This window comes from Talpa occidentalis, unplaced genomic scaffold, assembly GCF_014898055.3.
Source record: "Talpa occidentalis isolate TD23 unplaced genomic scaffold, MPIMG_talOcc4v2.1 talOcc4.9, whole genome shotgun sequence".
NCBI lineage: Eukaryota > Metazoa > Chordata > Mammalia > Eulipotyphla > Talpidae > Talpa > Talpa occidentalis.
In genome coordinates, this window is record NW_023605305.1 from 28,727,820 (window position 1) to 28,752,398 (window position 24,579).

At 45.9% G+C, this 24,579-nt stretch overlaps 1 protein-coding gene across 4 annotated transcripts in view; it reads left to right on the forward strand.

Moving 5' to 3' along the window:
- The first annotated feature begins 259 nt into the window (after window positions 1-259).
- RAD54L (RAD54 like) overlaps window positions 260-24,579 on the forward strand; it is a 29,910-nt gene continuing 5,590 nt past the window's right edge. For 2 of the 4 annotated variants that reach the window (XR_008550355.1, XM_037500245.2), the window contains exons 1-17: window positions 260-891; window positions 993-1,079; window positions 4,873-4,992; window positions 11,962-12,022; window positions 12,714-12,849; window positions 13,275-13,344; window positions 13,449-13,737; window positions 13,953-14,077; window positions 15,524-15,674; window positions 18,009-18,135; window positions 19,415-19,489; window positions 19,623-19,753; window positions 20,272-20,382; window positions 20,517-20,640; window positions 21,010-21,088; window positions 21,330-21,509; window positions 24,365-24,528. Coding sequence is in view for 1 of the 4 variants with exons in the window: in XM_037500245.2 (XP_037356142.1) it covers window positions 889-891; window positions 993-1,079; window positions 4,873-4,992; window positions 11,962-12,022; window positions 12,714-12,849; window positions 13,275-13,344; window positions 13,449-13,737; window positions 13,953-14,077; window positions 15,524-15,674; window positions 18,009-18,135; window positions 19,415-19,489; window positions 19,623-19,753; window positions 20,272-20,382; window positions 20,517-20,640; window positions 21,010-21,088; window positions 21,330-21,509; window positions 24,365-24,528 (2,033 nt within the window). In the remaining 3 variants the exon portion in view is untranslated. Of the gene's footprint in view, window positions 892-992; window positions 1,080-2,703; window positions 2,766-2,976; window positions 3,041-4,872; window positions 4,993-11,961; window positions 12,023-12,713; window positions 12,854-13,274; window positions 13,345-13,448; window positions 13,738-13,952; window positions 14,078-15,523; window positions 15,675-18,008; window positions 18,136-19,414; window positions 19,490-19,622; window positions 19,754-20,271; window positions 20,383-20,516; window positions 20,641-21,009; window positions 21,089-21,329; window positions 21,510-24,364; window positions 24,529-24,579 lie in introns of those variants that run through there. The other 2 variants (XR_008550357.1, XR_008550356.1) reach the window with 2 other exon arrangements.

Genomic DNA, 24,579 nt, shown 5'->3' on the forward strand with positions numbered 1-24,579 from the left:
GCCCCGCCCACCTGGCCCAACCGCCCGGGCGGCTGTTGGCCCGGCCTTTCCCCTAAGTCCCACCTCCCCGCTGCTCCGTCTGCCGCGCCAGCTCCGGGGCGCCAGCCCCGCCCGGGCCGCAGCGCCGGCCCCGCCCACAGCCTGGGGGCGCGAGCGCCGAACGTATCGAGCGCAGCCAATGGGAGGCGCGGCCGCAGCTCGGCGGGAGGTTCGATTGACCCGGCCTGGCGGGTTCGGGGATTTCCCGGCGGCTGTTAACGCGCGCTTCGGGGAGAGGAAGCGTGAAGCGGGGAGCTGGCGTGGGGCTCGTTTCTGCCGGTCTTTGCCAGCCACGCCGGGGATCCTGCCCTAAGCTCGGGTCCTTTTCTTGTCTTGCCTGGACCCCTGCTCGACCTCGCAGAGTCTCCGCCTGGCATCGCACTCCAAGCTCGGGGAATCCCTCTTCGGACTCCCGCGCCGCGCCCGCCGCAGGCCTCGGGGTTGCTGCCGCGCAGATTCTCTCCCGGCCTGTGATTAGCCCTCACCCCCCTCCAACCTGCCCCCCGCTCTTCCCCTTCCTTTCATGCCCATCTGTGACCTTTTCACTCCTCTCCCCCCCGTCTGGCGCGCCACCTGTCCTCCCCCCCAGCCCATACCTCTGCGCACCACCTCTCGGACTCTTCCTTCTTGACCTGTCCCCTCGCCTTGGTGAAATTGGCGACCGACACAGAGTTTGGGCCCAGTCCAGCTCCCGGTTGGATCCCCTTCATCCATGCTCCCTTTTTAATTAGCCCATCCTCCCAATATAGCACCCCACTCTTTGCCAGGCCCTGGTTTTGCTCTCTTAGCTGCTGAGTTCCTTTAATCTTTGGCTCATGGGTACCTGATGTTTATGCTCCTGGGCCCAGGATGGTAAGTGTGACCTAGGGGAAATGGGTAGCCCCGGATCTGGGTGTAATGGACTCGGGTTGCAGGCTCCCTGCAGGTGTTCAATTTCCTTTCTTCCCTCACAGAGGAGGAGCTTAGCTCCTAGCCAGCTAGCCAAGAGAAAACCAGAAGGCAGGTCCTCTGATGACGATGATTGGCATCCTGGGGTAGTGGTGAGTACTCTGCCCTCAAAGGGATTGGGAATGGGGGGGGGGGAGGGGTGGGGTGTCTTTTGGGGCAGAAATGCTGTACTGGGCCTGGGCCTCCCTGGTGGCACAAGGGGTTAAGCACAGCACTATGAAGCTAAGGCAGCCTCTACAGCACGTGTTTGATCACGTGTTTGATCCCCGGCCAGGGAGCTGCCTACATGGCGCAGCAGACCTCTCCTGCCTTGCCCACTGCTTCCCTCAGCAGTGTAGTCAGTAGATCTGCCTGTTCTGCTCCCCACTCTTTCTCTGGTGAATCCTCTCACCCTCCACACTTTTGGCCTATAGCCCTGTTCTTATATGCATAAATAAATCTTTAAAAAAAAAAAATCCTGTACTCGGTTTCTCAGGTTATTTGGAAAGAACCTGATCACCTTCAATAGCTTCATTTGTTCAGTAAACTTTTTTTTTTTTTTTTAATAGAGGCATGTTTGTTTGTTTATTTATTTATTTGTTTGTTTGTTTTTGTTTATACATGCACTGGGTACAGTCAGAAGCGCGGGAGGGTGAGAGAATTCACCAGAGCCAGAGCGGGGAGCAGAGCAGGCAGAAGGACCAAAGTACACTGCTGAGGGGAGCAGCGGGCGGCAGGAGAGGTCTGCGCACCATGTGGGACCCTCCTCCGGTGGCCGGGGAGCAGCCGGGGATCGAACCGGCGCCGCAGAGGCTGCGGGCAGCTTCGCAACCCAGCGCTCAACCGCTGCGCCACCGGGGAGGCCCTGTTCAGTAAACTTTTAATGAGTATTTATTGTGTTAGGGATTTAACAAGATAGATAAAATTCTCAAGGTGCTCACTAAATGCTAATAGAACCTCAATTTTCCTTGTAGGAAGGGGTATTCAAAGCAAAAGAGCAGATAGGATGGGCCTTTGCCTCAGGCCCCCCCCCAATCACCCAAAGACTTCCCAACAGCAACTAGCATCCTGCTGTTTTGCTCTTTGTCCTGTTCCTAATGTAATGTCACAGAACAGTAGAGTGTACCAGGTCTACCCCAAGATCCTGAACTTACTTGGGCTAGATTGAAGGGCAGTGCCCCTCTTGTTCTTGCTAATGCTCAAGTGCAGTGAGTGTATTTAACTTTGGAGAGAACCCTGGCTCTGCTCCCTGCCTAAAAGGCTTGCTGGGGCTGGCTGTGGGCAGGACCTACGTACCAAAATCAGTAGGCCAGTGTAGCATGTAGTTCAGAGAGAGAGCAATTCAAGAACCAAGAGCTTGTGCCAGCAGCCTCTGTAGCACCGGTTCGATCCCCGGCTGCTCCCCAGCCACCAGAGGAGGGTCCCACATGGTGCGCAGACCTCTCCTGCCGCCCGCTGCTCCCCTCAGCAGTGTACTTCGGTCCTTCTGCCTGCTCTGCTCCCCGCTCTGGCTCTGGTGAATTCTCTCACCCTCCCGTGCTTCTGACTGTACCCAGTGCATGTATAAAAAAAAAAAAAAACAAATGAATAAATAAATAAATAAATAAAACATGCCTCTATTAAAAAAAAAAAAAAAAAGAACCAAGAGCTTGGACACTGGATCTTTGAAGGAAAAAGTTAGCTAAGGGAGGTCTAGAAAACAATTTTGGGCAGGCATAGGAAGGGAGCCTGGTGTTTCTGTTTCAGGTGTGTCATGTAGGACCATTGAAGCTTCAAATAACCTCGGCAAACTGGTTCAAGTAGGTTCTTTGCTGAAGGTTTGGTAGGGTTTGCTCTGTGTTGTATAATATGCATCTCCATAGAAAAGGGGAGGTTCTCTGTTCCCTGCCCCACCTAATGAGGGGTGGAGCTGAGCAGCTAGGTGTAGCTATAAAACACTTGGAGGGATGCACAGGAGAGACACGTGGAAAAGAAGAATCTGCTTTCTTCTCTGCTTTGGACTGACGCCAGTGGCTTGGGGGAACCGGAGGAGACATGTAAAGACACTTGGAAGAGACACCTGGGTGAGAGACAGGTAGGGAGGCTGATAGTGGCAGCTGTTATCTTGATTTGTACTTAGCTTTTGCTCATTTTGTTCCAGATTTGTCTGGGCCCTTTCACTCCCTTGTGGTTTCCCCTGCAAAAGGTCCCTTAGATTTGGGGCAGGCTTTCAAGCCTCAACAGCCCTGCTTCAAGCCAATCCTGTTTGGGCATTTATCCACGAAAGGATGGGTAACTTTAGATTTTTTTTTTGGGAAACTATTATCCTTTCTTCCCTGTACACACTAGTCTATTAAAGTTCTTTCTTTCTTTTTTTTTTTTTAAGATTTATTTATTTATGCATACAAGAACTGGGGTGTAAGCCAGAGGTGGTGGGGGAGAGGACCCACCAGAGACAGAGTGGGGGCCAGAACAGGCAGATCTACAGAAACACACTGCCAAGGGGAGCTGGCGAGACAGGAGAGGTCCACTGCACCACGTGGGCTGCTCCCTGGCCGACTGGCTGATGGGGATCAAACTCCTGCTGCAGTGGCTGGTGTTAGGCTGGTAGTGCTGTCTTTAACCCCTGTGCCATCAGGGAGGCCCCTAAAGTTCTTTTTTTTTTTTAAAGATTTATTTATTTTTATTTATTTATTTATACAATCACTGGGTACAGTCAGAAGTGCAAGAAGGTGAGAGAATTCACCAGAGTCAGAGCAGGGAGCAGAACAGGCAGAAGGACCGAAGTACACTGCTGAGGGGAGCAGCGGGCGGCAGGAGAGGTCTGCGCGCCATGTGGGATCCTCCTCCGGTGGCCGGGGAGCAGCCGAGGATCGAACTGGTGCCACAGAGGTCGTGGGCGGTTTCGCAACCCAGCGCTCAACCGCTGCACCACCGGGGAGGCCCTAAAGTTCTTTTTTTTTCTTTTCCTCCCTAAGATTTATTTTTATGTGTGCATGCAAGAACTGGGGGTGTAGGCCAGAGGTGTGAGGAGTAAGAGGATTCACCAGAGATAGAGCTGGGAACAGAACAGGCAGATCTACTGAAATATACTGCTGAGGGGAGCAGTGGGCGAGACAAGGAGAGGTCTGCTGTGCCATGTGGGTCAGCTCCTTGAGCGGGGATTGAATTTGTGCCACAGTAGCTGGCGATAGCTTGATGGCACTGACTTTAACCCCAGCGCCACCAGGGAGGCCCCTATTAAAGTTCTTTCACACTAAATATGCTTTGTCTTGGTGTGCACTGATGACCAAACCCAATTAGAGTGTGCAAGTTTGGGAGTCCTGGGGTATCCCTCAGTCTGCACACTAACAAATGCACCGCTGATGTGTAGGGGTTCCTCTGCCCTTGCCACTTATGTGGGTCTCAGACTTGAACTTGGTGTAGCTGGGTCATAAATAGTACCATCTGCTGGTTACTACTGAAAATGCACTTAGTGTTAGTGTCCTCATTGCCCTACTGACGAGGGAGTAGCCTCAGTGGCCTGGGAGGTGGGGCCTGTATTCTTGTTCCTCTCGTAAATACAGGGTGAGAAGCAAATGGGAGGGAATCAAATGATTCCTCTATCATTCCCTGGGGCTTTTGGAGTAAAGATTTGAGAGTGACTTATTACTGGTGGATTTGCCCTTCACAGTCCTATTTCATTGAACTTCTAGTAACCTTCCTCAGATTAGGCTAGTTCTTTAACCTCATTACATTTCAGTTTTCTCAATCATTAAATAAGAATACTAATAAGCCTGTATCATAGGAGCACTGTGAGATGATACATGATAATTCCTGGGAAGAGTTTAGCACAATGCCTGATACTTTATAAACATTTTACATTTTAGTTGCGTTGTGGTGAGCTCTGGTCTTCCATACTTCATCTTCCCCAATACTCTCTCCTAGACGCCTAAGAAACGGAAATCCAGCTGTGAGACCCAGAGCCAGGAGTGTTTCTCATCTTCTTTCCGGAAACCTTTGACACAACTTACAAATCGACCACCCTGTTTGGACAGTAGTCAACATGTAAGTCAGAACTGCAACCTGCTGTTGTGTGCCTGCCTAGTTTTGTTTAGGGAGTCTTGCCGCTGTGCCCTGTTCCCCGCCCACCCCCCACCCCCCTCAAGTGCTCTACAGAATGGTCAGCAGCAGACTTTTGTGGGGCCTGCCCACTGCTCTTGGTACCTGGAAGAAGCCTGGCCTCTTTCCTTGTATGTGTCCCTGACTTGAAGTCCCCTTGTTTAAAACTTCTTGAGCACTAGACTTTGTGGTTCAGATTCCTAAAGACAGAAGGGTATAGGAGAGAGAAGGCCATGCAGCTTCAGCACTATGAAGCTATCAGCCACTGAAGCTTGATTTTGAGCTAACCCAACATGGCGCAGCAGACCTCTCCTGTCTTGACTACTCCCCTCAGCATTGTGTTTCAGTCAGTCCTCTTCTGCTCCCCACTGTCTCTGGTGAATCCTCTCCCCCCACCTCGCCACCTCTGGCCTATGCCCTAGTTCTTGTATGCATAAATAAATACAAATAAATCTTAAAAAAAATTTAAAAAGAGTGAGACAAGGTATTGAGAAAGAAAAGATTTCAGGTAAAGCCACCTTCCCTCAGGGGAAGGTAAGGGGCTCTGATGTGCAGATTACTTCAGCGGTCCTGATTAGGAACTTTAGATTGATTGGTTTCAGGCTCCATTTTTGGAAGAGGTTGAAACTGCAATTTGTATTGTTTGTGTATGGGGGGGGGGGGCTGACCTGAAGGGCTCCATTTTGGACCTGTTATTCTATTTTTAACAGCAGAGGTTGGAACTAGGGTGCCATCTCAGTCTCTGATTCTGCCTATGGCTTTGAGGATTACTAGTGTCCTATAGTTTTCACATGTTTTTCTAGTAAAAGCAAATTTAACCATGATGATGGTGTATATGTGCTATGCATTATCTCATATAATTCTCATTTTTTTAAGATGAGTAAACTTGAGTCTCTGGTTAAGTAATTTGCCCAGATTTCAAGTCAGTTCTGTCTAGTTCCACTCAACATTTTTACCAACTTTTCTGAGGGCAGCAGGATTCTTTGGAATTTCTTAAGTGATAAGAGGTGTAAAGGTGTCTTTTGTTATTCATAACAACCCCCTTTCAGCAACCAGTGGGAGTTTGTTAATGAACGGCTTTATAAAGCACTTAACCTTGTGGGCTGGTTGCTGGGGTAACCAACCCTGTGACTTGATGGTTGAGCTTTTAACCCCAACCCTGGCCAGAGGGCAGCAGGGAGGGGCTGGAGGTTGAGCTAGGTCACCTGTGGCCAGTGATTTTTCTGTCATTCTTAGATGATGAATGAAGGCTTAAAAATCCAAGTCTTGGGTTGGTGAACAGGAACACATCTGGGAGGGTGGAGCACCCCAAACTCAACTGTGACAGAACACCTGTGCTCAGCGCCCTTCCAGATCTCGCTCTGTGTGTATCTCTTCATCTGACTGTTCATTCATATCTTAACATCCTTTGTGATAAACCCTAAATTTAGTAAGTAAACTCTTTTTCTAGAGTTCTGTGAGCTGCTTTAACAGAATAATTGAACGCAGGAGGGGTGTTGTGGTAACATCCAATTTTTAGCCTGTAGGTCCCAAGCACAGGTAACAACCTGGACTTGGAATTAACTTCTGAACGAGGGAAGGTCAGTCTTTTTTTTTAAAGATTTATTTATTTATACAAGCACTGGGTACAGTCAGAAGCGCAGGAGGGTGAGAGAATTCACCAGAGCCAGAGTGAGGAACAGAACAGGCAGACTGACAAAATACACTGCTGAGGGGAGCAGCAGGCACGGCAGGAGTGGTCTGTCTCGCCATGTGGGACCCTCGCCGGCGGCCTGGGATCAAACCAGCACTGCAGAGGCCACCAGGGGAGGCCCATTTTTTTTAAAAGATTGATTTATTTATGCATACAAGAACTGGGGTACATGCCAGAGGTGGGGGGGGGTTGAGAGGATTCACCAGAGACAAGGTGGAGAACAGAACAGGCAGACTGACTGAAATACACTGCTGAGGGTGTTAGGGGCAAAGACTGTCCTGAGCAAACTCCATACAGACTTTGTGGACTCCACCCCCACTTTATTAAGACTCTGGGAACTACAAATCCCATGATCACCAAAGGGAAGGTTGTGAGGACCTGAGGGCGGAGTTAAGTAACTAGGCTCTCAGTTTGAGTACTTAACTGACCATGTGGCTGCGGGTCGCCCTCTTTGCCACTCCGCGTGCTAGGTTTTTTGCCAGCTCCGGGGGTCACTGGGATTCCAGGTCAGCAGAATGGGTAGGATGCATTTACGAACTTATCTCCCTCTTTTTTTTCTCCCTGAGTTTTTCATTCCCCCATTTCCCCTTCCCTTGTAAATAAACCTTTTATCAACCTTTTGTTGATATGTCTGCAGTTTAGCATTAATAAGTCCCCTTTAAGCGCGTGGGTGAAGACCCACATTCAGGCAACCCCATTTTATATCGGGGTTTGCCCTGTAACAAGAGGTGCAGCGGGCAAGACGAGAGGTTTGTGGTGCCATGTGGGTAGCTACCTGGCTGGCTGGGGATCAAACTCGTGCTGCAGAGTCTGGATAACTTCACAGTGCTGTGCTTAACCCCTTGCACCACCATGGAGGCCCTTCAGCACACATTTAAATATGTTTTTTCATAATTTAATAATTATAAAAATATGTGTGTCTTATATGTAAGATATAAAACAAAATAAATACCTATGATCCACCATCTACTACTGGAACATTATCAACACCATAATCCCTTTTCCCATCCCTGGAGATAATTACTATCCTGAATTATGTTCATCATCCCTTTTTGAGATAGCTTTACCATAGTATGTAAGTTTAGTACACATTGTTTGTATTGTGAGCTTTTAAAAAATATGTACTCCTCTGGGACTGTTCTCATTCAGGATTCAAGTTTTCTTGTGTTAACTATATGACATAGTGTGGGGGAATACACACAGCAGAGTGCCTGACAGTTTGGAGGTCGGTGAATATCTGTACCTGAGAATCAGATTAGGTAATGTCCTGAAGAATGAGGAGCCAACCAGGTGAAGAGAGTGTGAAATGCTCTAGTGAAGTGGGGACAACCTGTATGAAAGCTATGGAGGAAGGGCCCCAAAGGCAGAAGTGCTGAGGGCCCATCAGAGTCAGAGTGCAGTCCTGGAGGGTGAGGACTTTAGCGGAGCACTTGATGAGTTTGAAGTCTTCTAAGATGTTGAGGATTGGAATTGGTTGCAATTATGAGTGTGGAAGACTAGGAAAAAGGTAATGACTGGAATTGGGGTCATTAGCACTGAAATGTAGTGGGGTGTTGAGGTAAAGGTGCCTTGAAGAGCTGATCCTTGAGGAAAACTTGATTTTTTTTTTTTTAAAGATTTATTTATTTGTGCATACAAGAGCTGGGGTATAGGCCAGAGATGCAGGGGGTGAGAGGATTCACCAGAGACAGCAGGGAACAGAACAGGCAGACTGACTGAAATACACTGCTGAGGGGAGCAGTGGGAGAGACAGGAGAGGTCTGCTGCGGCTAGGGTTTCTCCCTGGCCGGCTGGGAATCGAACTCGTGCAGCAGTGGCTGCGGATTGCTTCATTGTGCGGTGCTTAACCCCTTGCACCACCAGGGAGGCCCGAAAACTTGACTTTTAAGGGTGTTAGGCAGAGGGAAAAGAGCCCATTAGGGGGCTGAGCATGAGGTTCCAGAGGCAGAATATTGGGAGAATAGTGTCATGGAAGTGAAAAGCAGAAAATATTTGAGGAGTGGCTGGCTTTGTCTGCTAAGATAAGGGTAGAAACAGGCCCTTTGAAATTAGGGTCATGTAGGTCATTGGTAATTTTAGAGGAGTAGAAGGAACAGAAGATAAATTAGGAGGAATGGGAGATAAGGAAGGGGGAATGACCACTCTTCCTAGATGTTTGAAGGGGAGGAGGTAAGAGAGCAAAGGAATATTTGTTAAGATAAGAAAGTTAAGCAGTGGATCTGAATGGAAGAGGGAAAATTTGACCTTGGTAGAGAGGAGAGATGCTTTCCCTCTTCTATTAGAACAGTAGTATCCATTTTCCAGGAACTAAATGAACAAAATGAGAACATGCTGTCGCCCTTGCCTCTGCTAGAGTCTGGTGGTGATCATAAGACCAGACTCCTGGAGGTTGACAGTGGCAAGTCTTAGGAGCTGTTTGGGCCTGGGTCTTCACGGTCTCATGTAGTAGCACAGGCTTGCAGTTCTTACTGCACCATCTGTGGCTTCTGGTTTTATTGAAGATATTGCTTTAAATCTTGGGACACAGATTCTTGCCTATTCAGTCTCAAAAAAGTAGCCTGCCACATTGATGATCTTGAAAATAATATTTCAGTGCAAAGTTGATGCAAAATTAGAAATGAAGAAAGAGCTCCTCTTCTTTTTCCTCTCCTTTGACTTAAGGGTAGCTTTTTGTTAGTATCTTTTATACAAGTTTCTCATCTGTGCTAGCATAGTAATCACAGGAATTAACCATGTCAATAGAGATCTTATGCAACTGCAAAATAATTTGCAAATAAAGGGTTAGGGTCTTTCTCCAGTCTTGCTTTTATCATGTTAGTTAGTGTGATGATGAAGTCAGTTCTCTACATTCCTTTTCTGGCTTCCAGTAGGTTGACAGATATATTCCTTATATTTTTCCAGTTTAAGGTACAATGAGTTTCTAGAAAGCCATAATGATCAAAATATAAAAGTAAAAGTTTCAGGCAGGATGTGTTTGCTTTTTTTCATATTAAATTGCCTTTTGCTAGAAGGGAGTTTCTTCATTACATCTTCTTCCACTAATGGATTCCCATTAAAACGACCTTTAGGGTTTCTGCTCTTCTTTCCTCCTTATATGCTTGGGGGCCCAGTTCTTGTTTTGTTGAGGTTAATAGAGTGTTATAATTCCCCAGTGGATCAGGTGTGTATTGCAGACCAGCACTTTGATGGAAATGTTAGCTAAGGAACTGTCGGCTCTCCTGCCTCCTCCTGCTCCCATGTCCAGTGTTGATCACTGGTTGAAGTAATGATATAGAGGCTCCTGCAGACCCTGAGGTGAAGGCCCCAAGGCTACCCTTCTCCGGCCTCAAGTGGCTGTTTCCTGTCACCCTTATTCCACTTGCTTTTTCTTTGTTTATTTACTTTTGTGTAGAACTGGGGTATCAGCCAGAGGTGTGGGGGGTGAGAGGATTCACCAGAGAAAGAGTGGGGAGCAGAACAGGCAGATTGACTGAAATACACTGCGGAGGGGAGCTGGAGAGGTTTGCTCTGCCATATATGGGTTCGCTCCCTGGCTGGGGATGGAACTCAGGCCATAGCAGTGATAGTGCTGAGACTTAACCCCTAGGCCACTTGCTTTTTCTTGGTGATTAGGCTTGCCCTCTCTTATGTTCCCTTTTTCTGATTGTTTCATGCCTTCCCATTGGGAGGAAGCTGTTGACTCTGAGCTGGTCCACATGGCCATATTCAAATAGTTTGGGTTAAGAGACTGTATTGCACTGGTTACAAATAAGGACCCTCAGACTGGGAAAGTCCGACAAATCTTGTGGCTATGTGACTTGGGAAAGTGAGTTAACCTCTCAGAACCTCAGTTTGCTCATTTGTAAAATGGGGGTGCCAGTAATATTTATTCTTCAGGGATTAAACATAACTATATAATTATGAATAGCAATGATGAAAAAACTCATGAAAGATGTCTCTGGCCTCTGGGCCTCATATGACTGAGAATTAAATGGTAATGAATGCAAGGGGCTTAGCATTGCATCTGACATACACTGTTAGTCATTATTGTTGTCATTTTTGCAGTTATTAATAGTATTTTACTAACACTATTGTTCTTATTACTCCTACTAACACTACTCTTTTTTTTTTTTTTTTAAGATTTATTTATTTTTATACAAGAGCGAGGTGTAGGCCAGACGCGCGGGAGGGTGAGAGGATTCACCAGAGACAGAGCAGGGAGCAGAACAGGCAGACCACAGAAATACACTGCAGAGGGGAGCAGCAGGTGTGACAGGAGAGGTCTGCTGTGCCATGTGGGATTCTCGCCGGCCCGCCAGGATCGAACCCATGCTACAGAGGCTGCGGACAGCTTCACAGTGTGGTGCTCAACCCAATGTGCCACCAGGGAGGCCCCCTAACACTACTCTTTCAGGGACTTAGTTTCTAAGGAGACTGAATTGGGAATTAGATGCAGGAGGCAAAAAAAAAATAGATACAGGGGGCAGAATTGATAGGACAAAAATTGTGAGGTGCGGGCCTTCCCTGTGGCACAAGGGGTTAAATCACAACCTATGAAGCTAACTGCAGTCACGTCAGCACGAGTTCGATGCCCAGCCAGGGAGCAACCCACATGGAGAGGCAGACCTCTCCTGGCTCACCCGCTGCTCCCTCAGCAGTATATTTCAGTCAGTCTGCATGTTCTGTTCCCCACTCTGTCTCTGGTGAATCCTCTCACCCCCTCCCCATACCTCTGGCTTGTATCCCTGTTCTTGTATGCATAAATAAATGAATCTTTAAAAAAAATTGTGAGGTGTGCTTGGGAAGTTGTAGCCCTATAGGACAATGGTTAAACTGCGACCTTGGAGTTACCTGTTAGTACTGGGGTTGGATCCATTTGGTGCTGTCCTCTGAAGGGCTATACCCAGGGAATAATCTGGTATCCTTCCTGACATGGTCTTTTATGAGCTAGTTAATGACTCTGAGCCTTCTGGTTGATTCAGACTTGCTCGTGGCTTTCCTCAGGTATTTATAGAACCATATGTAAAGCATCAAAGATAGAAGCTTTGTACCAAATCTAATAACCTAATATGAGGCATATCTCCTTATCTTCTAGAAGTATTAGAATGAGTCAGAATCAAAATACAATGCTCTGAATGTATTACAATTCTTAGATAGGCATTTTATTTTAGACTGTGCCTACAAAAATACTATCATAACATAGCCAGTTGGTCCTAAATCTCTTGTTTCTTCTTTATTTTTAGGAAGCATTTATTCGAAGCATTTTGTCAAAGCCTTTCAAAATCCCCATTCCAAATTACCAAGGTAAAGAGGGAGACTTTTATTTTTTTGAGTCAGTCATGTGTGATTGTTCCTGAATAGATTCAATATTTCTACTTTTGTACATCCAAGTTTGGCTTCCAGTTGGAGGTTTTGTCCAGTGGTGACTGTGCATGGAATGAGCCTCCTCAGACCCAGATGAAAGCTGCTTGTGATAGCTTCAGCAAGGGCTGCCAAGACCAACTCATCATCTTGTGCTAGTGCTCAGGAAGCCCCTAGTGCATCAGAGGGGCTGATGGGCCCAGGTTTCATTCAGTCCAAGTGAGTTTAGTAGCATCTCCTTTATGAGGTTGACTCTGTTGGAAGCCTAGATTCTACAAAGTTTTCCCCTTTTCTACTAGGGCATAACATTGTGCTAAAACTGAGATTAAGGAGGAAGGAGGCCCACTTTCAAGAGATCTCAGACACAGAGACCCCAATAAGGTTCAGACCTTTTCAGGCATGACTTGTGATGAACAAGACCCCACCCTCCAGAAGTTTGTGGTTAAGTGGGAGAAATAAGTGGTAAAAGCTCTGATCTGAAGCAGAATGGGATGATGATTGGGTAGAGATACCCAAACTGGTCTTGGAGAGGTTCTGGGAGCGTTAGGAAAATTATGTGAAGGATGGACATTTGAACTGCGCCCGCTTGAGCACTTCAACATAAAGGCTCAGTTGACAAATTGTTGCTTTCTAGGTCCTCTGGGTTTTCGGGCATTGGGCCTCAAAAGAGCAGGAGTTCGCCGAGCCCTCCATGATCCCCTGGAAGAGGGTGCCTTGGTACTGTATGAGCCTCCCCCACTGAGTGCCCATGACCAGCTGAAACTTGACAAGTATGTGCGTTGATATTTCTTGAGCAGTTCTGGCCCCTGTAAGTGCACATACCCAGGAGGGAGGAGGGCATTTTGTTGGGATTTTCCCATATGATTGGCATGTTTTTATAGTGCCATCATTACAACTACGCCATTCATGGAGCCCCTGGGGAAAACAGGTGGTCATGTCCAGTTGTTGTGGGTTCCCTACTACTTCCTGCCAAGCTCACTTGGGGGATGAGAGTTGAGGTAGAAACATAAGGGAACCCATGCCTGTCTCCTAGTCCCTGGAGCAGGAATTTGTTACGGTTTATTACCAGGCCAAACTGAAAGAACGTTCTGTTTTGGCGGCTTCCTCTGGCCTCTGTGTCAGCAAGAGACAACTTTCTGAGGGCATACCCTTGACAATGTCTGAGCACCATATTTTCTTTGCTGTGTTTTCTCAGGGAAAAGCTCCCTGTCCATGTGGTTGTTGATCCTATTCTCAGTAAGGTATTGCGGCCTCATCAGAGAGAGGTAATTTGGGTGGGGGAACAAAGTGTAGTGTGGGGGCTGAGTCGGGAAGGCTGCCATTTCTGAAAAACGGATGCCAAAGTGGGCCGTGTACTTTCTTTCTCCAGGGAGTGAAGTTTCTGTGGGAGTGCGTCACCAGTCGGCGCATCCCTGGCAGTCACGGCTGCATCATGGCTGATGAGATGGGCCTGGGCAAGACATTGCAGTGCATCACTCTGATGTGGACACTTTTGCGCCAGAGTCCAGAGTGCAAGCCAGAAATTGACAAGGCAGTGGTGGTGTCGCCCTCCAGCCTAGTGAAGAACTGGTACAATGAAGTCGCAAAATGGCTTGGAGGGAGGATTCAACCTCTGGCCATTGATGGAGGCTCTAAGGATGAGATAGACCAAAAGCTGGGTATGGAGCTTTAACAAAGATGACTATACTGTTCCACACAACCTTCTCTTTATGTGTATGCTCCCTGATGTAGAAAGCAGTGCATGGTGAGGGTGAGGGGATTCCCATGGAAAATAGTTGAAATAGTTGGTCCAAGCTAAATTACAGAATTGTCAAACAGGCTGTTTCTTTAAGATATTCTGAGGCTTATTCCCCTGACACCTTTTCTCTTGTAGAAGGATTCATGAATCAGCGTGGCGCCAGAGTACCTTCTCCCATCCTCATCATTTCCTATGAAACACTTCGCCTTCATGTTGCAGTTCTCCAGAAGGGGAGTGTCGGACTAGTCATATGTGATGAGGTACTTGACTGTTAGCAGTTTGGTTAGTGATCAAAAATGTCAGAGTCTTCTCAAGGAGAACTACCTTCCAAAGGCTGTGCCTAATCACTGGGGCATGCTGCCTCAGAGGAGGCAAGTGAAAGGAAGAGCTCATGGTGCCAATCTGCCAAAAGAGGGATTAAGCGATGCTTGGTGCTCTGAGGAAGGTGAAGAGCTATGAGCTGATTGGTTTTCTTGCATCCAGGCAGTATTCCTAGACCAAAGAAGGGACTTTGGGTGGGAGGGATTTGTATGGGTGAAGAGACCTGGTACAGTCTGAGGGGAATATAGGTTTTAGAGTTCATTATTCAAATCTTGGCTCTGCCACTTAAATGTAACTAGACAAATTACTTAATCACCAGGGACTCAGTTTCTCTGTCAGTGAAATGGAGTGGTAATATCTGCCTAATGAGATTTTTGTGAGGATTAAGTTGAGGTGATTATGGGACACTGTGGGATAGAAGGTGGGCTGTTACCTACTGGGTGGGGAAGGTATCTAGATTTTCTTCTGCTCTGTGGTGTTTTCCTTCTCTCCTGTTTTCTGAGCTGAGTCTGTAGGCCAGTGAAGTGATCTGAGCAAAGAAACCTAAGGGAGTCCAGTGCTCGGAGTAGTGAGAAATTGTGGCTTCCTGGGCGGTGACAAGCTGTGGAGAGTGTCAGTGAAATTAATTGGGGCCTTACTGAGAAGTGCTGAGCTAACAAGCTTCCTCATGATACTATAGGTGGAAGAGTCAGTGCAGGGTATGTGTTTCACTGGATTGTAAAAGATTGACCAGAGGGAGCAAAGCTGATGTACTCATTTGCACTGGTTCTTGAGTTTTATTTGTCTTGCCCAGTATGGGGCTAAATTGGGCCTGGGAATAGAGAAGGCACAGGCCTGATCCTTTCCATGTACTTCTTGTGGAAAAGTGATAGGATCTTTTACCATTTTCTTCAAAAAAGCTTAAAAGAAATAACAGGTATGTATAGGAGACGGGTGACAGGGAGTGTAGGAATTGTGGGGAAGAGGCAATAATTCTGTTTAAACACTGACAGCCCAGACAAGGCCTGGAGGTGAATATAGAAGGGATCTGGCTTAGGAGCTTCTGGATTGTTTGGGCTGGTGGGGCGGGAGGACTCCCTGAAAGCATGCATTTTTGAAATGATCTCTGAATGGGATAGGTAGGCTGCTAAGGCCCTGGAAGTTGAAACAGGGAAAAAGGAAATGGAATCCTTGCCTTATGGTTGAAGCACTGTCTGGGAACTGAAGGTCCATCTATTAAGCCTAATTTTTCTCCCCACACAGGTGGTTAGACTCACTCTTGCTGCCCCCCTGCTCAGACACATGACCTATAATACGTGTGATTCTTCTTTTCCTGTCCACACAAGACTTTGATATCCTTAGGGATGCCACTTTGTGCCCAGGCCTAAGTGAGAATTTCCTTGCAGGGACACAGGCTCAAGAACTCTGAGAATCAGACTTACCAGGCTCTGGACAGCTTGAATACCAGCCGGCGTGTGCTTATTTCTGGGACCCCCATCCAGAATGATCTCCTTGAGTATTTCAGCCTGGTACATTTTGTTAATTCAGGCATCCTGGGTAAGAATCTGGTGTTGTCTGCTCTATTGAAGAAGAGCCTTTCCTTGGTCTTGAGGTAGCAACTCTTAGCTGAGCAGAGAAAGGTGAGATTGCCAATAATCTATAGGCTATTAGATATTCTTCTAGGAAGACTTTTTTTTAACAAAGTCATTAGAAGCTTTGGCCAGTGAAACCCACTCTGGCCATTTTTCTACTGTGGAGATGGCAGGGGCTACGCAGGGCATGATGTCTGTGGTGGACACCATGGTGGTGTCCACAGGCATTTTTGTTCCTCACATTCTAGCTGCATCACAGGAGCTTTGGCTTCAGAGCAGATTCTGTCTTGGGCAGTTTTTTTTTTTTTTTTTTAAACATTTTTTAAGTGTACAGTTTAGTGGCATTAGTTATATCCACGTTGTTGTGTAACTATCATCACCATCTATTTCCAGAACTTTTTTCATCTACTAGAACTGAAATACTATCCATTAAACAATAATTCCACTTCCCCACTCCCCCCATTCCTGGCAACCAGTTGCAATAACATATCTATGGAAGGGCTTCTTGGTGCTGCCCCATTTTGTTAGTGTTCAGGTGGATAACTTCAGGCAAAGAACCAGCTGAGAGGCAAGATTTTCACAAAGTAAACACATTTGTATAACCAGCACCTGATCAGTTATTAACCTAGCTCAGCAACCTCCTCGCCAATCATTACCTTCTTTTTCTTAAGAAGTAAACACTCTTCTCATACTACAGATTGATTTTGCTTATTTTTGAACTTTATATAAATTGAGTATATATTCAGAAAATATTCCTCTGCATCTGGTTCCTTTCATTCAACATTATGTTTGAGATTCATCCACGTTTCCTGTAGCAGTAGTTTGCTTTATTTTTGTAAACTATTTCATTTTACAGATACACCAGATTTATTTATCTGTTCTGTTAGAGGTAACTGAGTTGCTTCCAGTTTTTGTTCTTTTGAATCATAATATGAACATTCTTTTTTTTTTAAGATTTATTTATTTTTCAATTTATTTATACAAGCACTGGGTACAGTCAGAAGCGCGGGAGGGTGAGAGAATCCACCAGAGCCAGAGCAGGGAGCAGAACAGGCAGAAGGACCGAAGCACACTGCTGAGGGGAGCAGCGGGCGGCAGGAGAGGTCTGCGTGCCATGTGGGACCCTCCTCTGGTGGCTGGGGGGATCGAACCGGCGCTGCAGAGGCTGCGGGCAACTTCGCAACCCAGCGCTCAACCGCTGCGCCAACGGGGAGAACCAATATGAACATTCTTACACATATCTCTAAATGTAATAATGCATTTCTCTTGGGTCTATCCTAAAAGTGAAATATTTAAAAGTGGGTCATATGTTATGAATGTGTTCCAGTCAAATAGATACTATGATTTTCCAAAGTGATTGTACCAGCAGTGTATGAGAATTTCAGTGTCTTTATTATCAGGGGTCAGCAAATTTTTTCTTAAAGGGCTAGATAAGTATTAAGGCTTGAAGACCATACTGTCTCTTTCACAACCACTCAACTCTTGTTGCATTATGAAAGCAGTCATGAAAAATGTGTGAACAAGTGGGCTTGGCTGTGTTGTAATAAAATTTAATTTACAGTAAGGTGGCTGACCCATGGCTGTAGTTTGCTGCTCTGTGCTTTATATTCTCACCCAATGTCTATCATCTTTAAAAAAAAAGGCAAAACACCTTTTTGTTTTAATTTTTGTCTTTCTGATGGGTATTTAATGAGACCTCATTGCATTTGCCTAGTGTTGAATATGTTTAATATGTTCATAGGCCATTTTTTGTGAGCTACCTGGTCCTTTTTTCATTCCTGCCCAAAAGAACTCTAGCCTCCCTTTTCCCAATCTGTGGCAGTCACCAGTCTGATCTCCGTGTCTCTGGTTTACCTATTCTGGATATTTCACATCAATGAAATTATACAATATGTTACCTTTGTGTTTGGCTTCTTTTGCTTTGAGTAATGTTTACAAGATTTATCTATATTGTAGTTTTGTTGATTGACATACTACTTCTTTTTTCACAACAGTATATAGGTGAACTTAAAAATGATCTAGCCTAACAGTGGGCTTGTCTTTCAACTGGATTATCTGGTTCGTTTATATTTACATTTAAATGTATATTTGGATGCCACTGTCTCACTATTTGGCCTGTAAAGTCTTCACTGCTTTGGTAGCTTTCTGATCCGTTCAAACAGAAATTGCCTATAATTTGACTTTGTTCTTGGCGAGAAGGTTGGTCTGTAACAAAGTAGTCTTTCATTACTGTAACTGGGGAAAGATTCCTTTTCCACACTCTTTAATGCTTTAATTTTTCCTTCTTTCCCATATTTAGGAACTGCCCATGAGTTCAAGAAGCATTTTGAGTTGCCAATTTTGAAGGGTAGAGATGCGGCTGCCAGTGAGGCAGACAGGCAGCTCGGAGAGGAGCGACTACGGGAACTCATCAGCATTGTGAACAGGTACCACAGGGTGGGGGCTGGGCTAGACAGCAAAACTCTCTCTTTGGGTTCCCCCAAGTTAGGTGATCAGAATTATCTTGAAAGCTATCCAAGGCAGTACTTGGTTGGAGGGGGAGGGGATACTGAACTTCTAGAGGCCTCAAGGAATGGGATTATAGGAAGGGACAAGGATCTGCCTGAACTATAGCCACTAAATAAATGAAGGGGTCTGTAGGCCAGATGTCTGCTTTGTTCTTGGGTTGGACTCTGTGATCTAGGTTTGAATTGCTTAGAACTTTATTTTTTTTTTGGTGTAGAAGAACTGGGTTACAGGCCAGAGGTGCCGGGAGTGAGAGGATTCATCAGAGACAGAGTGGGGAGCAGAACAGGCAGATCTACTGAAATACTGCTGAGGGGAGCAACAGCCGAGACAGGAGATGTCTGCTGCGCCATATGTGGGCTAGCTCCCTGACCAGGGATCGAACTGAGGCCATCGTGGTGATAGTGCTGAGACTTAACCCCTAGGCCATTAGGGCGGACTCACTAGAACTGCTCAAGAAAGCTCTTTTCAGGTGCTGCTGGAATTCCTGAGCAAAGTATCCTTTGAAGTACTAGTACTTCAGGAGCTTTCTGTTGTCAGTCTCAGATCTAAAGCACGAAGCTTCCCTTTCCATGCCCCATAGCTTTCTGTGGCAGGTAGGACTATATTTAAGGGATAAATGCTCTCTCAGGTGTGAAGGCTTTTTCCATGGGGATCATATAGCCCAGGGGCTAAGTACATTCTCTGTTGTAGGAATATATACCTGATAATTTGACATCCTGAAGAGTGCTACCCTGCTCAACTGGCACCTCTCCCTCCCAGCTTTCGATGGCAGGAGGGGAGAATCAGTGTGTCTTAGCTACTTGATCACTTGTGCTTACTGGTTTGCCAGGAACTCTGCACTTAATTTTGAGCCTTGGGCCATGTGGCAGCAGGCATTGGGCAAATGCAAGCAGAACCCCTAAAAATTTAGTGGTTTGCAGCTTGCTTTACCTGTAGGCACCAGTCTCAATAGAAGACCATGACCATTTCTTGAAAACCAGCTAACCTATTGAAGGAAAAGAGAAAGTTGTCAGTGTAGCCTAGACTTTCCATGATTGAGACCCTGATAAAGATGTCTTTGCCATAAGACTGAAGCGTCTCTAACATTTAATGTTACATAAGAGAATCAATTTTGGTGGTTGTGGCTAGTAGCTTTTACACTGTTAATTAGCATTACAAATTTACCAGCACGTTGCCTTTTTATCCTATTTTTCCTAGGTGCCTGATACGGAGGACATCTGATATCCTTTCTAAATATCTGCCTGTGAAGATTGAGCAGGTGGTTTGTTGTAGGTACTGAACTCAAATGGGTGATATGGAGTGAGTGGGTAAAAGCTCAGTTCCTGAGGCATGGCTCTCAGTGTCTCCTCAGAGGACAGAAGTTGGTCCAGCCTTTCCCATTGATCCAGCTGCCTTTATTTTTCAGGCTTACACTCCTTCAGAATGAATTATACAAGAGGTTTCTGAGACAGGCCAAGCCAGCAGAAGAGCTGCGTGAGGGCAAAATGAGTGTGTCTTCCCTTTCTTCCATCACTTCTCTTAAGAAGCTATGTAATCGTGAGTTGGGCCTGTGCCCTGGGGGCCTCTGTGAGAGTGAGCAAGGAAGGGGGGGCCACCTTTACAAACTTATTCAGAGTCCTCATAGAGGCTGTGTGTATGGGATTCCACCCCTTCCCAAAGCATGAGTTCTGCATTGCATACTCTAAATCAGACATTGTGGGAAATTCAGCTAACCCTTTGCTGAGCCCATGCTTGATGGTTGGAGTGTATAGAGCTGTGTATGAACATGTGCATGCACACACATGCGTCTAAAATGTTGGGAAGGAGGAAAAATAACAAATTTTGCCCTCTGTGATATACCTCCCTTCTTGTTGGGCGAACACACCAGCGGGCAAGGTTATCCAGTCATGGTCCAAGATAGTTCTGATTGCATACTGGAATTTGGAGTGGTAGAGACCAAACAAAGTTGGCGTTGAGGGAAGTCTTCTGGGTAGGCTTCAAGAGGGACTTCTAATGAGCACTAAAATGGAAACTTCTGAAAGCAATATAACTGACTTTTCCCCTCCCCCCCTTAGATCCAGCTCTAATCTATGACAAGTGTGTCGAGGAAGAGGGTGGCTTTGAAGGTGCCCTGGACTTGTTTCCCCCAGGTTATAGCTCTAAGGCTATAGAGCCCCAGCTATCAGGTGAGATTCTTCCCTTCTAGTCTGTGTGCTTCTCTGTGCTAGACCTATCCTATCTGAAGGCAGGCTATCAAGAAAAATCAATCCTAGGCCATTAGGATGGTCCACTGGGGGCTAATGGTTGCTGATACCCCCAGGTAAGATGCTGGTCCTTGACTACATTCTGGCGGTGACCCGAAGCCGCAGCAGTGACAAAGTAGTACTGGTGTCCAATTATACCCAGACGTTGGACCTCTTTGAGAAGCTCTGCCGGGTCCGAAGGTAAGGAAGAGCCTAACCAGACTGCTTAAGGGGTGCCTCCCCTCCTGACCCTCTAGGAAGAAGAGGTGTTCTGGTTGGTGGCTCTGTGCCAAGACTTCCCAGATGTGTGCACAAGACTTCCCAGATGATGTCTGTTCCCTAATTGCTGTGCTGGGTCTAGCTCTATCTCCAAGCAGAATTGCCCCTGGTCCTTCATATGCTCCTACAGCACAAAGTCCTCACCCCTATCTCATTGCCCTTCACTTTGGGGGTTTAGGTCTCAGGCCTTGCATAGTGGTCGCAAGCATTATTAGTTTAGTCCCTTCAGTAGCTCTTGCTTCAAGGGATTCTTCTTCCTTCTTGGCTTTTGATCTTTGGATTCCCCTTCAGGTACTTATATGTTCGCTTGGATGGCACGATGTCCATTAAGAAACGAGCCAAGGTTGTGGAGCGCTTCAATGATCCGTTGGTAAATGCATGGCCCCTGACTCCATACTACCAATGAAGTGATACCAAATAAAGGTTGACTTAAAACTATAGAGGGGATCGGTTCTCAGGCTGGCAAGTTGGCCTGTAGGCAGATAAACTAGTGGTCTTCACCACTGGTCTTGACATAGAGTATTGATTGTAAGAGAACAGTCAACTGGGCTGAGTAGGATTCCATTTCAGGTTGCAAGAGGTTCTTTTTCTCTTTCATCCTCTCTTTTCAGAGCCCTGACTTTGTTTTCATGCTGAGCAGCAAAGCTGGAGGCTGTGGCCTCAATCTCATTGGGGCTAACCGACTGGTCATGTTTGACCCTGACTGGAATCCAGCCAATGATGAACAAGCTATGGCCCGAGTCTGGCGTGACGGTCAGAAGAAGACCTGCTATATCTATCGTCTGCTCTCTGTAAGGATGTTGATAGTGGTTAGAGCAGGGGTGGGCAATGAATGGAACAAGACCTTCAGGACTTCTTAGTTCCTCTATTTGACCCTTTGCTAGCCTAGAACCCTTTATTTATTTATTTTTTTGTTTTCTTTCCACCTCAGTCCTCCAAATTCATCTTACTATGCCCTCTGGGCATCTGATGACTAGTTAATAAAACTCCCCCATGATCTCAGCCTTTTCACAAGACGCTTGCTTCCCCTCAGACCTGATTTCTGAGCTACTTGCATTCTCGTTTTCTCATAGTCCATTTCACACGGGCCTCAGAAGTGTTGGCATTTTGCAAGCTGTGCTTGCTCAGATCATCTGTTCCACAGCTCTCTCTCTCTTTTTTTTTTTTAAATAGAGGCATGTTTTTATTTATTTATTTGTTTGTTTGTTTATACAAGCACTGGGTACAGTCAGAAGCGCGGGAGGGTGAGAGAATTCACCAGAGCCAGAGTGGGGAGCAGAGCAGGCAGAAGGACCGAAGCGGGCGGCAGGAGAGGTCTGCGCACCATGTGGGACCCTACTCCGGTGGCCGGGGAGCAGCCGGGGATCGAACCGGCGCCGCAGAGGCCGCGGGCTGCTTCACAACCCAGCGCTCAACCGCTGCGCCACCGGGGAGGCCCCTCCACAGTTCTCTTTTGAAGCTCTTTGTTTGACTTGATCACCCTCTTTTCTTTGCTGGTCATCTAGCCTCTGCTCTTCTAATTCATTAATGACTGTGGATAGTAGCTCACTCTTTCTGATTTTCCCAAACCCAGCTATCATCCTGGTTTCAGGTATCATGCCATTATCCAGCACTTTGATCTTGATATTTCCTAGTCTTCATCTCTAATAACCTCTGTAACTCTCCTCAACCCCTCTAGTTACTCCCAAAACTACACTCTGAAACATACATCACCCTAAACTTGAGTATTGTCTGTTCTTCCTGTCCTTCCAGCTTTCTTATCCCTACTACAATCTGCTTCCATCTAATGTCTTAAGTGCCTGCCTCTGAATCTGGCTTGACTTCTCCTTTTGTCAGCGTGATCCTCACTATGCATCCTTTCAGCTACACTTTCACTAAGAATCATTACAGCTATTCTCAGCTTCTACACCAGCTAAAATTTGCATTTACAGGTTGCCACTGTCACAGAGTCATAGTCTCCATTTTAGGCTGGGCTGTATCTCATTCATTTCCTTCAACAACCACTTCAAACCTTTACCACTTCTCTCAAGTTTCCTACCTCTGTCTCATTCTTTCTGCAGAGATCTTGTCTTCTACTTCAGAAAGAAAATATTGGCTACCCAGCTTGACATCTCTCATCTTCCTTTGTCTCTTACTAAGTCACAACATCTGCTGTTCCCATCTCAGAAGATCATTTCCTTCCTCTCTGAGACTCATTCCAGCTCTGATATAGACCTCTTTCCATGCTTTCTTAGTTGATCACTTCCTCCTTTATTCTGCTGAAGTCTAAAAACATGCTCAAATAGTTCTCACCTTAAAGTCTTCTCTCTCTCTGGAGAAATTTCTCTGCTGTTGTAGCAACCACATTGAGTTACTTTCCATTCACTCACCATGTTTCCAAAGGCTACAGATTAGTCTTACCTCTCATCTCATTCATCAGATCACTTCTGTCATTGAACTTGCTTTCAAGTGTACTGTTGTCTAATTGCCAACAGACTTGATTCTTCCTCTTTATGTGTCGGACACAATTGACTATTAATCTTTAGTCTCTTGAAACTCATCTCTGGTTACAAATATTCATATTGACAAATCTCTTAACTAAAATTTTAGCCCAGAGCTTATTTGAGTTCTAGAGCCCTATTTCCATCATTACTGTATTTCCACTTGAATGTTTTATGAGCACTTAAGATACATCATGACTAAATTCTTTCCCCCTGCTGAATGTTGTCATTTAATGGCTCCATTATCTACCCAACCTAATTCTGGGGAATCCTCTTACTGGGATATTTATCTCCTAACAATCAAATTCCTATAAATTGTCACTGATTTTATATTCTTGAAATGTCTCCTGTGCAGCCCTCCTCCATGCCATATTAAGGTCACAGTCATGTCTCACTTGAATATTGAAGCAGCTTCCTAATTCTTTACTTTTGGTCTTTTTCAAACCCATTTTTCACACACAGCTTCCAGAAAGAGCTCTTCAGTTTGGCATCCCAGGTTCTCCAGGATGGCTCTGTTGACTTTCATAGTCCAGCTCTTAACTACACTCCCACCATTCTCTGGATGGACTGACTTCAGTCCTCCATTGGGCCAGGCCTTTTCCTTTGTTCCTCTGCTGGCAATGGCTTCCCTTCTGTCTTATAAGCCATCTTCATTTTTTAAGATTCATTTCAAGAGACTCTGCTTAAAGCTTTTTAACATTTTCTTCTACCATCCCTCATGTGGGTCCCTGAGCACCCTATAGAGATTTGTTATTGTACTAAATAGATTATATGTTTGTTTCTCCCACTAGTCTCTGAGCTCAAGAATAGGGAATAATATTTAATTCTTTGTATCTTGGTATGGTTTGGCAGAGGATACCCAAATATTTATTCTGTTTTTGTTTTGGTGTGGAGGCCTGGTGAAGTAATTGCAAACAAATCTCATCTCACCCTGAAGGAATTTAGCCAGTCCCTGAAATTTTCCATTGATCTAAAGGATATCTTGTGTGTGTGGACACGCATAATTCACATTCTTAAGACAAACTGGGGAAATGGCTAAGTTAGCAGAGGTATTGCTATAGGACTCTTAGCAATAACTGGGTGGCTACAGTTTCGACCCCTGGGTTTTCCTACCCTCTATGTATGGGGATGATTGAGGCCTGCATCCTTGTCCCTACTCTCCCCAGGCTGGAACCATTGAAGAGAAGATCTTTCAGCGTCAGAGCCACAAGAAGGCACTGAGCAGCTGTGTGGTAGATGAGGAGCAGGATGTGGAGCGGCACTTCTCTTTGGGAGAATTGAAGGAACTGTTTACCCTGGATGAGACTACCCTCAGTGACACGCATGACAGGTGGGTGCAGTCCCTGGTTGGCATTATCTCTGAACTCCCTGTACAACATGA